General features: G+C 39.2%; 1 protein-coding gene across 1 annotated transcript; it reads right to left on the bottom strand.

Annotated features, from left to right (window-relative positions):
* Window positions 1–906: 906 nt before the first annotated feature.
* Window positions 907–16630, bottom strand: LOC139142011 (uncharacterized). Its single transcript, XM_070711793.1, has 12 exons — window positions 13341–16630; window positions 11043–11213; window positions 10527–10781; window positions 9967–10117; window positions 9102–9402; window positions 7660–7774; window positions 7152–7291; window positions 6614–6775; window positions 5649–5801; window positions 2935–3105; window positions 1889–2066; window positions 907–1401 (listed from the first exon to the last, which is right to left on the bottom strand). The coding sequence occupies exons 1-12, from the start codon at window positions 13435–13437 to the stop codon at window positions 1256–1258; spliced, it is 2040 nt and encodes a 679-aa protein (XP_070567894.1). The 5' UTR covers window positions 13438–16630; the 3' UTR covers window positions 907–1255.

The raw sequence follows: 16630 nt of genomic DNA, 5'->3' as shown, positions 1-16630 counted from the left end.
GTTACACAAGACCATTATTCTGTATCTCTGGCCATTCTGTGTCACTGTAGGTATGCATGTAAACCTGAAGTTGTCTTACAGGGAGACAGACATTCATTGCACACACTATAGAGATATGTTCCTTGCATGTAGGCCATGAATTAATCCATACCACAGGAAGGGGCTGGACTGATTTGATTTCACACCTTACAAAGAGCATTTCAGCAAAAGCCTCCCAATCATATTAATTTGAATTTTGATTCTATAACTCCTTCATTTAATCCCTGACATGAGCACTCTGTCCATTTGTAAACTTATTCTTCTATGATTCTGTGGTTTTAAATATTTGGTCATACTCAGATATCATATAAAACTGAGCTTGGTTGAAGAGTTCATAAAATACTTCCATCCCATCTACTCATTGATACATAGTCATGTTGTTGTGCACCCAACCAGTCCACTGTACCAACAGAAAACAGTGGGGACATACCAACGCGTGATGGTAGTTGGTTGAATCATGGCAAGCTTATAGGTCTTTAAACTCATTCACGACCATGGTTTGGCCCAAGCCCATGGTTATCAATGATGACTGTGAACCTGTTTACATGGAACTGGGTTAAAATACAATGAGGTTGTATGTTAATTTAGCTACATATTTCGCTACAAACCATATGCAACCAGGGTTCTCAAGCTATCTTACCAATGTTGCCAAATCTTACCAAAACACCAAGCACCAATACATGCATACATGCATTACGATTTCAGCAAGTCTGTGTGTGACAAATTCCTGTAAGCATCTGATGACACCTTTACTTCCTACGACTGTTGTCCAAGCTAAAACCATAAAACAGAATAAGTATTCTACCAACATATATGATGAGAAGAGAGCTGTACAGGTGAGGCAGTAAAACACCACGATAACGACAATTCATTTTATTCAAAGCTGTTTATTATCACCTTAGAATACAAGGAGATTGATCATATGGACAAACAGAGATTGTGGTCAAAATTTTCTTGGTCTTTGGCAGTTTTCCAGTCTACATTTTACCTAGTGTGTCTTGACCATGGGAGTTAAAGAACTCTGTGATATTTATTCCACATATGAAGAATTCAACAATTATCAACAGTTCTAATTTGATGTTTCATATTGGATGTAGAGATGGATGACTTTCACAAAATTGTTCTGTCTTCATTTAAAATATGACTGTACATCAGTCACTTTCTAAAAGTCACTTGTCTTTAAACTGACACAGTCTCTCTGATATCACTGCCATTGTTATCTCGTGAACTTCCTTTTCCCTTGCTTCTCAACTGGTCTGTAAATTTTTGTCTTAAAAGCTGCTTTCTTCTGTGATGGTGTCCCCGGTGGTGGTGCTCCCCGCCTTTGTGCTCCTTTGTGTTGTCTTTTACTGGAATGAACACCTGTAAGAACACCTGGGTTAAGGTCAATCAACTAAGGCAACTTCATTTAGTTAACTAAATTGTCTGCTAAGCAAATTCCAGCTTGTGACAGGTCTCTCTGATAGAACTAAAAATTTGTGTTGGATTTCAAATCAGTCAATGATCACAGCAAAGTTGAAAGTTTAGTTCAGGCAGAATCAGAAACTGTGGCTGAACTTGCCATTCTTTCTTTCAACAACAAAAAACAAAGCATACTTTATTAGCCATTCTCTGATGCACTCATACACGTATTCATAGTCGTATATCACTTCATAGAGAAATGTAAATATATGTACATATTTGAATATGCAGACTCTCGTGTGCACAGACATAACACATTCATTAACTAGACAAATTCTTTTCTAAAATCTATGCTCACACACTACTAGAAACATATCTTTCATTATACAATTCAACTGACATGAGAAAATTCCCGAAAACAAACAAACCAGTCAAGGTCAAAGGATACTGAGGTCAACACTAGGCGGCACTTGAAATCCAAACGACAACGCAACTTTCTGTAGATCTAACGTATTGACATCAAATATATGCTTCAGGCTGTGAGAATCGTATGCCCTGACGTATGACTTGTAAGCTTCCTGCGATGATTTGTGAAGGAAGTAATTCTTGGAGATCAACTTTTCAAGCTGCAAAAAGAGAAACATAAACTTATACTACCTGTGAACCACATATAGATTAAAATGGGTATGCCAATGGCTGCAAGTTCCTCAGGAACTGGCTATTTAAAAGAGTATTCCCAGAGTGCAATTCTGCTAAACATCGGAGACTGCAAAGGGTTTGCACAATTACTTTTTTCATTTCCAAAGGTACTGTAGGTCCACTCATTCTTCCTATATGCAATGTATAATGCTTGAAGTGTGATATAATAGTATTCACTTATGCAAAGCGTATTTATGAGTACTGATTAAGTAAGCAAGAAATAAATTATAAATAAATTATAATAATAATAATAATAATAATAATAATAATGATAATAATAATAAATCCATTTATAAGTACTGATTATGTATGCAAATTCATTCATAGTACTGATTATGTATGCAAAGCAATTCATGAGTGCTGATAATGTATGCAAATTCATTCATGGTACTAATAATGTAAGCAAATCCATTTATGGTACTGATTATGTATGCAAATCCATTTATGGTACCGATTATGTATGCAAATCCATTTATGATGACACATTAAAGGTATACAGTCACCTATAATCTAAATATGCCCATATATGGTCAAAGGGGCGTTCCTTGTATTCAAAATGCCAGTGTGAGGGCGCTGTTTTTAAAAAGCGGCCACCCGCTTAAAATCTGTGATTGGTTAGATTTTCTCTTTCCATGGTAACTGTGGCAAAATTGGAACAGGTGACAGTATACCTTTAATAATGGTAAATATCCTTAAATTCTGCATCATGTAGTCTATCATCTAAACACCGGTATCATTTCATAAGTACACTATCCTGGACAGTTTCCAGGATGCAAAGAATGACTTTTCACTCACCTGTGATTGGATATTTGCAATTTTGCTCCATGAGAATTCAAACTCATTAAGGGGAACCTTGGCATGTTTCAGATACCTCAAGAATCCCAACTCTTCAGGTCTGAGGATCAGTAGAGCGTGACCTTTGCCATCTAACCCTCTCGCTGTACGACCAACTCTGTGAATGTATTCCTGTCACAGAAGAAAACAAGCTTAACGCACTGATGTTGCTACACACATGAATATTGATACATGATCACAAAATGTAAAGTTGAATGCAAAAAGTATATACAGTGCTATGAAGATGGCCATAGTAATTTAAACTGTGAATACAGGACTCATTTTGTTCTTGTTTGAGGCAATACAAGGATGACAGTATTAGAGTTGTTGTGGTAAGGTACATAGTCTCAGAGTCTATAATGAGCATGGTTTTTCACTCACGGTGGAAGTATGCGTGGTGCATGATCTCAATCATCACTGACCATGACCTTGACAATGACACAAAGTACAGTGTACGGGCTTTCCTGGACTTTTTTAAATGAGTTCTTTTAGCCTTTCACCACGGTTTGGCCAAAACCCATTGTTATCAATGATGAGTGTGGGTCTGTTTGCATGGAATTGCAGGTAAATAGGTTATATGATATATATATATATACTGTTAAAGGCACATGAGCTGCAACTTTTGACATTATTTTCATGATTTTATATTTAGATTATAATTAGTTCATAGAAATGTTCTTACTCAGAGATGCTAAGTCAAGTATAACTATCCACTGAGTGGGACTGCATGGGGAGGTTTCAGAGTAAGACAAATAATAAACGGGTGCCGCACCCAAATATGGCTGCCACCATACAACTAACATGATAAACAGCGTAAATGGTACATGTACACATTTGAATCTTTACAAATACAACATGGTGCAACCCACTGAAGGATGGGAAAGGAATTCACTCCACTTTGACAAAAAAATTCTCAATTTTTTTACACTATAACTTGGCAAGATTTTGAAAATGACGGGAAATTTAAAATGAACACAACTCTGTTCAATTTCTTGCCTATTCTGCCATAAGCAAACGTTGAGGCATAGTTAATGATTTTATTGTTCAATTTGCAGATTACTATAGGTAAGCAGATGAGTAGGAGGCGGTTTACAGAATTTAACGGTACAGTTTGCCTGTAAAACTCCGAGGCCCGCAGGGCCGAGGAGTTTTATGGCAAACTGTACCGTTAAATTCTGTAAACCGCCGACTACGAGTTCGCTGACCGTGTTATACCACGAATTTGCTGAGTTTTAGAGCCTTGTTTGCACGCTGAAAGTTTTTATTTGTAATTTTAGTGCAGTGCAAGTTGAAACTTTGGCAGGAAAACATTAACGTGTTTTGACACCTTGTTGAACGAAAGTATAAAAAAATAACCCATGATTGGATAAAACAAAGTTGACATGTGTTGCTATTGTAGTGCGATGACGTGGTTGAGCACCTGGTTTGATTTGAATTGTATGAACTGTGTTTGGATTGATTGGTTGGTTGAATGAAGTGAAAAGGTGTATGCAGATCGACGTAAGAGTCACGCTTTGCTCATTTGGGTCGAAAACTTTGAGCAGCATACACGCAATTGCCAAGTCGCTCTACGTATATCGATATGGCGGATGAAGTACAAATGAAAGCTGTATCCGGTGCACTTCAACTACCAAAGCCAAAGATGGAAAAGAAAAGTCCCCCTGTCACGCCAGTGCTAACGGCCACAATCGGAAGACCAAGCTACACTGCAACGTCAGAGAAAGGCGCAACAGAAACTGCAAGTACAAAAAAAATACGTGTAGATCCACAATGACTGTGGTACTGCGTGTGTGTTTGCCTGTAGCTAGATTTAACTTTACCATGGGCGACTGAAACCTCTACATTCAGTGTTGATAACTGACTTTGAGGTCTTAAATTTCAGCTTCGAATGATCGTGATAACAATAACCTTAACACAGAAGTGATATTTGCAATCAATACCATTATTTCACGGTGACCTGCCTGTAATTGATTTTGAGATGTACAGTCGTGCAAAATTAATTCAGTCCGGTGATTCTTTTAGTGTATTTACTCTGTACTTAATGGTGTAATAAATTTCTTCTGGTATATTATGTCTCGCAATTGTTTTTTTTGCTCGTCGCCACGTGACTTTATTTTGTTTAAAATGTGTCCAAGTTCTTTTGTTTAAAAGTGACCGATTTACTAGTAAACCGGACAGTTTTTAACAAAAGAACTGTCCGATTTACTAGTAAATCCGACACTTTTAAACAAAAGAACTTGTAAATCGGACACTTTTTAAACAAAAGAAAGCCAGGTGGTATATAATAAAATATTCGGTTATGGAAATTAGAGAGCATGGTTAGAACAATGGGCACGAGGCGGAGAGTGGTATAACTATGAATATCTGAGGAAATTGGAGATACCTTGAGGGTGGAGAAATTTCCCAGAGTTGCAGCTCATGAGCCTTTAAGAATCTGATTGTTATCACTGGTAGTGCCAGGGTAATTCGATTTACTGACACAGCAATTAGACATTTGCAATAGGCTGAAGGTATAAAAATATTAATACGAACTCTAAGCTACATTGTTCTTGGGTAAAGCTGCACTTGTTCCAAAACGATCTTTGAATTTATAAAGTTGATGAAATTATCTTTCTAAAGTGACACATAAGGATTTTACAGATGCAATATCCAATGAAATGGATTCATTATATTACCTTGGGATCATCTGGAGGGTCATACTGTACGATCCAATCAACTTCAGGGATATCTAAACCCCTAGCAGCAACATCTGTACATAGCAGGATGCCTTTCTTTGCATTGCAGAACTGAAAGAATGTCTGTGTTCTCTTAGTCTGCTTCTGTCTGCCCTTTAACAAACAGCACATCAATGGTGAAGAGTGAGTGGAATGAAATGTGGCAGAAAATCTTGAGGCTTTCACTCCAACCTCCCTGTACAAAAGTCTAACTTTGTCACAGAAAGTTATGGGGGATGTATCAAATCTATGCAACTATAGCTATGAACCTAAAACTGTGAATACAGGACTTATTTTGTTCTTGTTTGAGGCAATACAAGGATGGCAGTATTAGAGTTGTTGTGGTAAGGTACATGGTCTCAGAGTCTATAATGAGCATGGTTTTTCACTCACGGTGGAAGTATGCGTGGTGCATGATCTCAATCATCACTGACCATGACCTTGACAATGATACAAGCACAGAGTGCGGGCTTTCCTAGACTTTTTTTAAGGATGTTCTTCTAGCCTTTCACTACGGTGTGGCCCAAACCCATTGTTATCAATGATGAGTGTGGGCCTGTTTGCATGGAATAACTGACTTTGGCGCCCAGAGGGTTAAGGAGAGTCAACCCCTGACATTCACACCCAGGATATATTCACCAACCTTAGCCCTAACCCTAAGCCTGAACTGGTGGTGGAGAAAGTCCCGACGGTAAATGTCCAGAGGGTGACAATCCTGATACTATGCTGTCATTCTCCAAATCCACTCCAGTATAAGTAGACAGCTATACAGAAGAAGAGCAGGCTCTCCTGAATTTGTTCTAGAGTTTCTTGTTGCCATGCTACTACGCTTTGAAAAGAATGGTAGTCCACTCAGGGATCCAAATGAAAAATAGAATTGTAAAACATTGTACACTCCACATGACACAGATATTAGTAATACTTACATGGATGGCCATGACTGGAAGGTCAATATAATTTAGAAGTTCACAGTGATATTTCACTGACATACAGGAGGAGAAAAACACCATGACTTTCTTGTCCCGATTCTTCTTTAGAAACGTAAACAATAGAAGGAACCGCCTATCTGAAGAACAGACAACATAGCCCTGGCAAAGAGAGACAACAAAAGTTGATTAATAGGAACATTGTACTGAAATAATCATATCTTCAATTCCTGGATCTCACCAAGTTCAAAGTTCAAGCATACATTATCTGTACAATATTCTAACATACAACAGATTTTGATGAGAATTGATTGAATTCAGCTCACAATTTCATTTTCACATCACTTGTTAACATGACTGAACTCAATAGGGGATACACAAACTTAGTAACTCCAAAAACTACACACGTACAGTATACTTTTTTCCTCAAAATCATTATGATGCTCATTCCTTCCCCAGTTCTGGAAGCTAGTGTTGAAAACAACAAACTTTTGCAAACTATCATGCAGTTCAATTAATTTTTTTAAGAACCACTTACTTGTTCTAAGCCTTCTACAGTAGCCATGTCTTTGTCGTCATCAACTCCGACATAGATAGGTTGTTTTTTCAGTGAAATTCTGGCTAAGTCTTCTGTCTTCCTGGTTTGAGTTGCAGAAAATAACATTGTCTGCCGCCTTTCTGTGATATGAAACATTCAATACGACATTACAACATCATGCAAATTTTGTAGATGATATTTGCATGGATGGATTCCTCTAGCTACATTGAAATATGAATAGATTCTACACATTGGCGATTCAAAGATATCCCCTGCAATGGACGCAACCAAGAATACGAATGGACCACGGTACAAACAAAACTGCGAGCACAAATGCACATAGAAATATGTGTATTTCCATACTTGTTTATACGCATGGGTTTGTTTGTACCTCATGTGACCTCTTGGACGTACAAGTCTGTAAAACAACCCACGTGATTTTCATACCCGAGTAGAACCATTTGATTTTCATGCACAAACAAGTAGATATAATAATCAAGTGACTTACTTGGCAATAACTTAATAATCTGTTTCATTTCCTCTTCAAATCCTACTTCTAAAATTCTGTCAGCTTCATCAATAATCAGACATTGGAGATTTTTGTACATGAACTGAGGTGTGTTCTGTGGCAGTAAACAAGGAAAAAGCCCACAGTAAATTTAACTGGCACACAATCAGCACACCACTGATTGTATAAATTGACAAAAATCTTCACATTTACACTTGACCTCAGTAGGAATACTTTTTCACCTGGTGTCTTTTTCATAATTTTGATCTCATTGTTGATGTCACGTCATTTTGTCGATGAATGACATGTCCAATGCCTACTATAGTATGGATATCAATAAAAGATGATACTTAGAATTACTATTATGACAAAATAGAAATATGTTCACTGAGGTATTTTGATTCACTGGGGCTTTCTATCCTGGGAGGGTGCTGATGTCACTTCTTTGCAAAACTCCAAAATCAGAAATTTATCCAAATCACAAGAAGCATGTACTATCGAGAGGTTCATCTTTAGTTGCCACAATTTTCATAGAATATTTCATAGATTGTCACATGAAACACAAGAAATACCCTGCCCTGATTGTTTTTCAAGAATGGCCTCACATAACTGCTGCAAATAATAACATTATGGACATAGATCATTGATTGGTCATTGAATTACTACTGACCAAAAATTGTGCAGTGTGTATGGAAGCAATACAATATTAAAGTTCAAGCTGTCAAGGGGTGGTATATGGTCTCAGAGTTTATAATGAGCATGGTTTCTCACTCACGATGGAAGTATGCGTGGTGCATGATCTCAATCATCACTGACCATGACCTTGACAATGATAAATAGTGTCACAGCTTTCGTAGCGTTTGCAATTCAATAATTTTGCTGAGCTTTGCATGGTCCCAAATATACTAAGATTGCTATAGGTGACTTTCATGGCAGTCACAATGTCACATCGCATATGGAAGTTCCAACAAATTTATCCGAGTAGTTTGATGTGTTGTAATAGTCCTCAAAACTTATTATCAGCTGTTTTCCCATATATACTGTAACTTAGGAGTACAATCTGCTATCATGTTGGTTGCAAATACAATGGAAAATAATTTGTTCCAGCTCAAGGAAATTACTTTATTTCAGACTGTCATGGCTGTGATAACTCTTACATATTCAAACTTTATCAATGTAGAATACAGTTCACACTTTTTAATATCACAAGAACACTCGGCTATGATAATTCTATAAAACAATGTAAATATAAGCCAACCATTGCTGAACAGGTGATTCTCACTTGTATAGTTTAACGAGCAAGTGCATCTAGTTCAAAAATGACAAAACATTATAACTTTTCTGATACGAGATAGCAGTAGTTCACCATTTTATGTTCATCTGAAAAGTAGATTTGTATTTCTTCATTAGCCAGCTGTAAATCAATACCATCTGATTCATACCTGCATGTGATCTAACAGTCTTCCAGGTGTGGCAACCAGGATATTAACGCCCTTTCCAAGCTTCTTAGCTTCCTCCTGTCTGTTAGCACCACCCATCACCAAACCAAATGTGTGGTGATGATGCTGTAAGACTTCCCGCAGCACACCGTACGTCTGCATGGACAGTTCTCTAGTTGGTGACAGGATGATCACCCCAGTGCCGTTCCTGGGCATGAACTTCAGTTTGTACATGAGCTCAATCGCTGGAATGAGAAAAGCTAGAGTCTTTCCACTTCCTGTCTTAGCAGCTGCCAGGAGATCTCTGAAAAGAGTCAGACAGAAAAATACAGCACATAAAAGATGGAACTCTGACATAGTCGATATAACTTCTAATTTTTCTACGTCAAACATTATTATTCTACAGTATATATCACTGAATGCGGTTCAAATTTTTCTTTCTTAAAGTTCACACTACTCTGAGGAAGGATTCTTATATCTCCTGAATGAAGATATGGAGGTGAATTGGGGAATTGTAGGAAGTAGGGATTGCGGTGTAAGAAGTACTAGAGCTGCAGATTTTCACAGTCACTGGCTTACAAATGATAGGATAGCTACGTAGAAAAGACTTGCTAAAGGTAGTGACACTGAAACTGAGGTGGATGTCTGACAAAAAAATCTTGTCTTTGACAAAAGTAAGGCAAATGAAAATATCACTTTATAACTTTATGGGATGAACAGATACAGTGGTAATACCTGATCACAGAAACCTAGAGTAATTCTTTAGGTTTATGCTACAAATACATATGGCTTGTGTTTGACACAGATTTGATAATATATAACTGACAGTTATGTGCAGCTTGGTACATACAGTGTCCCAGTTACATACCTTCCTTCAAGTAGAGGTGGTATGGACTTTGCTTGAATCTCTGTCATGTGTGTAAATCCCATTTCTTCAACGCCTTTCAGAGTCATTTCACAAACTCTGTCTTCCAGTGAGCTGAACTTTGTGTCAGTCAATATAGATGACACGCCATTTGCTGCAATCAAGAACATGACGAATATTAACCCTTTCATCCCTAGTTCCCTGTATACAGGTCCAACTTTACCATAGAAAACAATGGATTTGGGACAAACCATGGTGGTGAAAGGGTGAAAATGAACTGCTGTCCAGATGGCAGAACTGGAGAACACTGGACCCATGCTAAGATGCAGTTCACTTCAACACTATTCATTCATCTCAAAAGGCACCCTTCATGGGACACCGACCTATATGAAAATAATGATTGACCGAGCGTTCTTCAAGTGTATCACACAAAGGATTACAATGAGCACACAAATGATCAACTAATATCAGGTCCAAATTCAAATTATAAAGGCTTGTGAGCAGTGACATTGAACTTGAAAGGTGTAAACTGTAATGTTGTAACAGAATGAGGCTTAACTCACCTCTTCTACTGGGCAGTTCAGATTCACTTTGACTTGGAGTGTTCTGTGATGTATTATCTGCTGTCTCAATCTCCTCTTCCTCATCCTCATCATCTTCTTGGTCTTCATCCCTGTCCTCAACTTCATCTTGCAAATCTGTTTCAGTCACATAGTCAGTAAAACTTCCCTCATCACCAGTAGACTTTGTTCTTCCTTCTTCTTCTTCAGTGCTGTGAACATCTCCGTCATCTGAGGTTTTTGTCACTTTGGGGGAACCTGACAAGTAGGAAAAAGCACAACGTGGTCTCTAGGTTGAAACTTTCAGTCTCACTCTGAGACATAAGATTCAGCCAACTCATGTCTGTCCCTTTTTCAAAATATTACACCAGCCTTTTATCTAACACTATCATAGACTATTTACTTGTATGTCAAAAATGGTCAAGACTGTGTTTTTCAAAAAACTTTAAATAAAACACTTGAATCAGGGTCTCAAATACTGGACTAAGGCTGATAGATACAAGCAACATCCCTTCCTACCTGCACCATCAACTGTCTCTTCACTTTTTCGTTTCAGTTTCTTCTTCCGCTTCCTCAGCTTCTCTTCATCCAGCTTGGCTTCTTTCAGTTTCTGTAGTTTCATCTTCTTCTTCTTCATTTTGCGCAGTTTCTCCAGGCCCTCCGCAGAGCTAACCTCAGATAAAGTACTAACTGGTCAATGAAAGGAAATAAGTGGGATCAGTACCAGATCTATGGCGTTTTTACATTATTACATGTCAAATAGAGAGCACTAACTGTTCTCAAGTTGCTGCAATACTACATGACAGTGACCTGCTAACATCTCACTCTCAACTAAGCTCAATTCTCAGTTGTGTAGTTGATCCTACATATTTCTCATTTTTTTTAAAGATACTTTCTAGATTACTAGTATCATATTTGTTCAATACATGATTGTAATTGAAGTATGTAGTATTGTACAGTAAGAGATCAACTTTACACAGCGTATTAAAATCTGACAGGGCAATCGGGTATATGCAAGTCCGAGTAAGCAGTGAAACGCTGAGAGGGGTCCTTCTAAAAACTGCCCGGCACTGCCCGGCGACACACAGGGCACTGCCCGGCATGAAATAAGCCCGTCAGTTATCACAAGAAGTTGATACCTACATACCACAGACCACTAACTCTTATTAAGAACCTAAAAAACGATAGTTCAAGCCCCCAAAACGTCGATTTACTGGTCTATAGTTACGGCGTTCGTAACCTTACGCTGGGCCGCTGGGTCTGATCTCAAACTAATTTGCCGCCCGAGCCTCGGGCACACAGGCTGCTACCCCTTCTCTCAGTAAATAGTATGGTCCTGTGTAAACAAGATGGCGGAGGGCTGGCCCAGCGTAAGGTTACGAACGCCGTAACTATAGACGAGTAAATCAACGTTTTGGGGACTTGAACTATTGTTTCTTAGGTTTTTAATGAGAGTTAGCGGTCTGTGGTATGTAGATATTGACTTCTTGTGATAACTGACGCGCTTATTTCGTGCCAGGCAGTGCCCTGTGTGTCGCCGGCCAGTGCCGGGCATTGCTGCAGTTTAGTAACCCTACCAATCCCTTTGCTGGTTGTGTTGGGGGAGTGGGGAGGCTACGGAACCGCAGCAATGCCGGGCAGTGCTTAGTAGGACCGTCTGGGAGTGGGAGTACACACTTGGACATACTCTAGCTGCAAAATTGTAGCTCTACGGTGAGGCGGTCGGTGAGTTTTGGTTTTTGCGACCTCGCTCACCAATAGAGCTACAATGCCGAAGGCCCTGTAGCATACAAAATAAGCGCGCCACACATGGTGCGGCATTTTCATGTAAAATCCCACATATTTACTGCATTTGGTCGTACCGATTTATCACTACTGAAGACTAAACACTATACTACACTAACCTTGTCGTTTATGGGGTTTGGTATTAGCACAGACACGTCGATCGCGTTCCATAAACATTGAGCGTGTTTCTGGGAGCCGCCATTACCGGAAGTTGGTAGTGGTGGCTCCAAGAAATGTTTTTGGAAGGCGATCGACGTATTTGAACAAATACCAAACCCCATACACGACAAGGTTAGTGTAGTACAGTGTTTATTTTTCAGAAGTGATAAATCAGTATGACCAAATGCAGTAAATATATGGGATTTTACATCAAAATGCCATGCCATGTGCAGCGTGCTTATTTGGTATGCTTCAGGACCTTCGGCATTGTAGCTCTACTGGTGAGCGAGGTCGCAAAACCAAAACTCACCGACCGCCTCACCGTAGAGCTACATTTTGCAGCTAGGACCTACTCTTACAATAATACATATTCAAATGCTGATTTTGAGGCCAAAACGTCATTTTCTTTTATCCTACGCGTACCCTTACTATTACCAAACGTTCTTTGCATAAATACACTGAGTATGGAACTTTCCTCAGGTATGTCTGTGTACGGTATGGTACCAAGCTATATTGTCTGTGCGTATTATCTCCGTACCGTTCGAGTCCATGTGCGTTACACGTCATGATGAGCGTTACACAGACTCCAGTCTCCATTCCACCCGGCGTCTAGTATGAAATCTTTACCTATAATGCAGAGACTACACGAAGAATACCACTCTACCCCTGCATGGATAAGGTAAACACCAATGCGCTGGTGCTAAAAACTTCATTATAATCACGTTTGCTGTTACCCGTATACGATACACACGTGGTTTCAGCTGGTAATGTTTTACCCGGCAGTTGAAATAGTACATCGATTCTTGACTTTTCCCGCGGCATCTTGCGGGTTTGCTCAGTATTATATTTGCCCCTTTCACAAAAGTTACTAACCGTCGTTGTTTTTATCCTTCTTCGTCTTCTTTGAACGTTTCTTTTCCGACTTTTTGGTTAAGTCCACCGCTTCGATCACCTCCACGACTGTCGCCATTTTTACCAATGCATTATGGGTGATATCAGTATGCGCCTGGTGACCGTAGGTGGCGTTGTACTAACGCTTGAAGCAGTACAGTGATTGCAGAGGTGAGCGATTCAATAGCGACTATGAACCTGACAAGATGCATTACGGCACGGTCCCTCCACAAAATTTTGTGGAGGGACCGTGATTACGGAACTAAATTGTGTTTCCTCTAGCGGCAGAGATGGTCTTCGAAATAGGATAGATATTAGTTCAGCGACGAAGAGACAACGCAACTAGTCAAATGTCAAAAAGTACAGGACAAAAAATGTCATCGGAAGTAATGAAAAGTTCAGTGAAACACTTCGAATTAGTTGCATGCTTTTTGGCGTTATTTGATTTTCATTGCAATCAACGGATTTTAATCTAGCTGAAAAGACATCCTGACCATGGTAAATATAGGGAAAAGTGAAATTAGCGGCACCTTAATTTAGCGAACTGTCAGACTTAGCTAAATTCGCTAAAAAGGATGCTAGCTAAAGGACATGTTTTGCAGTAGATGTAGATATTGCTGTTGTTGTTTTTGTGTGTATTATGATTATGGTTGTCGTTGTAGTTGATTTACGTTGTGTTGATACTGCCGCCGCCGTTGTTGCTGTGATTGTTGCAGTTGTGGTAGATGATGATGACGATGATGATAATGATGATGATGATGGTGGTGGTGGTGACGATGACGATGATGATGATGATGATGATGATGATGATGATGATGATGATGATGATGATGATGATGATGATGATGATGATGATGATGGAGGTGGTGATGATGATGATGATGATGATGATGATGATGATGACGACGACGACGACGACGACGACGGTGGTGGTTGTGGTGGTTGTTCAGGTGGTGGTTATGATGATAATGCTGATGGCCGTAATTCCTTAAAATTTGAGAGTCGTATTATGTCCCCTTAGCGCATTCTACCTTAAAACACCGCGAGTTCATCGTGATTTCACATTTGCTCGGATTTGCTTTTACTGGTTGAAATCGATCGTAACACGTGAGAGAAGGCAAACTGAAGTATGTATTATTTTATTTTGCTGGTGGCAAAATGGTCCTGACGTAATGACTTTGGTGGACAGTAAGGTTTAGACTTGTAAGTGAATGAAACGGATAGAATCGCTTGCAGCTTTTCGTGTATCTGTTTCACTCAGTCAGAATATATTAAGTTCAATGAACGAACACGTATCGCCTTTGCTCACTCCATATTTTAGAGTCTGGGCATTAGACATCCATACATTTATGAGTCTTGGTGATAGGCTGAACGCTTTTACCAGAATTCACCGACGTGTTGACATGGCAATTAGCACAAAGTGCAATATTTTTCAAAAATGAGGGGAGATGTTTATATCTTTTGGCGAGGTACCACTCACCAATATGAATGGAACTATTTTATGGTCAAGAATTTTGAGCTCTTTCCACCAACCTACTGTGCAAAGCGTTTTAGGCCTATTTTGCAGTCAAAATCTATGCAACCTCCCGGAACATTCTCAATTATTATTGGCGTTGGTCTCATCACAGCGCCCTCACGGGTGGAACGCTCAAATTTTAGCTTTCATGCAACAGCAAAATGAGAAGAGGCCATGTAAATTCCTTACTATGGTAACAAGACGACGTTGACGATGTTACTTAGGGAAGCAAATAGGAAAAAATTAGATACAGGGAAAGGGGGAAGATGTTTAAAATTTGCTGATTTTGAAAAAAAAAACATTGCACGTAAAATCACTATAAATTAAGTCTATGGCTACACAAGGGTTTTGTCATCGTCGTAGTGACCCAAGGGCTATAAATGTGTTTATTTTCCCCGAGGGAAATTTCATTTAAGGCCAAAGTTAGAAATTAGTATTTGTTGTACTATCTCCATTTAATCTAGTCCTGTCACCTATAAAAGTGAATTTACACCTTTGCGCTTTCCGCGTAAGGGCAAAGTACAAATGGAAGACTACTTTATGTGGCAGCAGCTGGGGAGTAAAAGAAAGCAAGACGCATGCATTTCTTCAATATGAATTTAATAATTACACATTAAATGTGGCAACCATGACAACTCGTGTCATTCAAAACTACTAGTATATGTATGGGGAAAATGAAAAGTAACGTTTAGTGCGGCAATAGCTGTAACTTTTGGTAATATTTCATTTTCTAAAACATTTATGTTTCTTGTTTTTCTATCTATAAAATTATATTGAAATACTGGGTATTGGCCTGGCTAACACAATGCGTCGTGTACAATGTGACGTGATTGTTGATGTATGAATTCAACAACAAGATTGTACATAACACACAGGCAGGCTGTGCTGACACCGTGAAGACACATTGGAGTACATCAAGAAACTGTATTAATAAAATGATAGAAGACATGAGAGTGTATAGAAATGTTAAGCTATGCTGAATCTTGAAGTGCCCGAAATCATGTTCGACAATCGACGTCACAACTATTGAGGGGATACATCATACATTCATTTCACTAACCAGTGGACCATATCCAGCATGTTTTTCCCCCTTCGAAGTGGTGTCCTGGATGACCGAGTTGATAAATCCACTCCTAAAGTGATGAAACGGGCGCACAGCCAACATCAACACTTTGACACGTACACGTACAGATGGTCAACACATTGACTCGGCTATTATGAAGCACAGGCTCAAACCGCCCCATGTCACGAATGATCGCCTATACAACTTTGAATATTCAACTGGTTGAAGAGTTCGGGAATTCTGTTATAAGCCTTGTAGCCACCCATGTATTCATTTCCACTAGTCTTTGCTCTTTTATTCGCTTCTTGCTTTAATCTTTTTCATCCAGACAAACTTCCAAGCATCTATCTCACGCGTTTTATCTATCATCCCTGACCGTGCATACATACACCATAATCTGTGAATATCTAAGATTCCGCTTAACTCGTCAATCTTATCAGCTATCTAATCATCCAAACCTAATTGATTACACATCTCTTAATTATTTAACCATCCCCCTTGTCCTTCTGTTCGTCCCTCCCCTTCGAATCCACTCCATGTCCCTTGCAGACAGTCAGCTCATCTCGTACATCAGACATGTATGTACTTTTTTGTAGGGCATCGCGGTACAGCTTCACAAACCCGGCAGCCATTCCCGCCGTCACAAATCCTCGTCCAACCGAATCGCACGGGGTCAGAATCGAAGTACCCTAT

The sequence above is a fragment of the Ptychodera flava genome, chromosome 10, assembly GCF_041260155.1.
Source record: "Ptychodera flava strain L36383 chromosome 10, AS_Pfla_20210202, whole genome shotgun sequence".
Classification (NCBI taxonomy): Eukaryota; Metazoa; Hemichordata; class Enteropneusta; family Ptychoderidae; genus Ptychodera; species Ptychodera flava.
This window is presented reverse-complemented; position numbering and strand designations above follow the sequence as displayed.

What these genes read in the sequence shown, in the direction of transcription:
- LOC139142011 (XM_070711793.1), bottom strand. Translation starts at nt 13,437, where the DNA reads ATGGCGACAGTCGTGGAGGTGATCGAAGCGGTGGACTTAACCAAAAAG. An exon ending in GAAGGATAAAAACAACGACG is followed by an intron (nt 11,214 to 13,340) that starts GTTAGTAACTTT and finishes TTCATTGACCAG; the next exon opens with TTAGTACTTTATCTGAGGTT. An exon ending in TTGCAAATATCCAATCACAG is followed by an intron (nt 2,067 to 2,934) that starts GTGAGTGAAAAG and finishes CTCTTTTTGCAG; the next exon opens with CTTGAAAAGTTGATCTCCAA.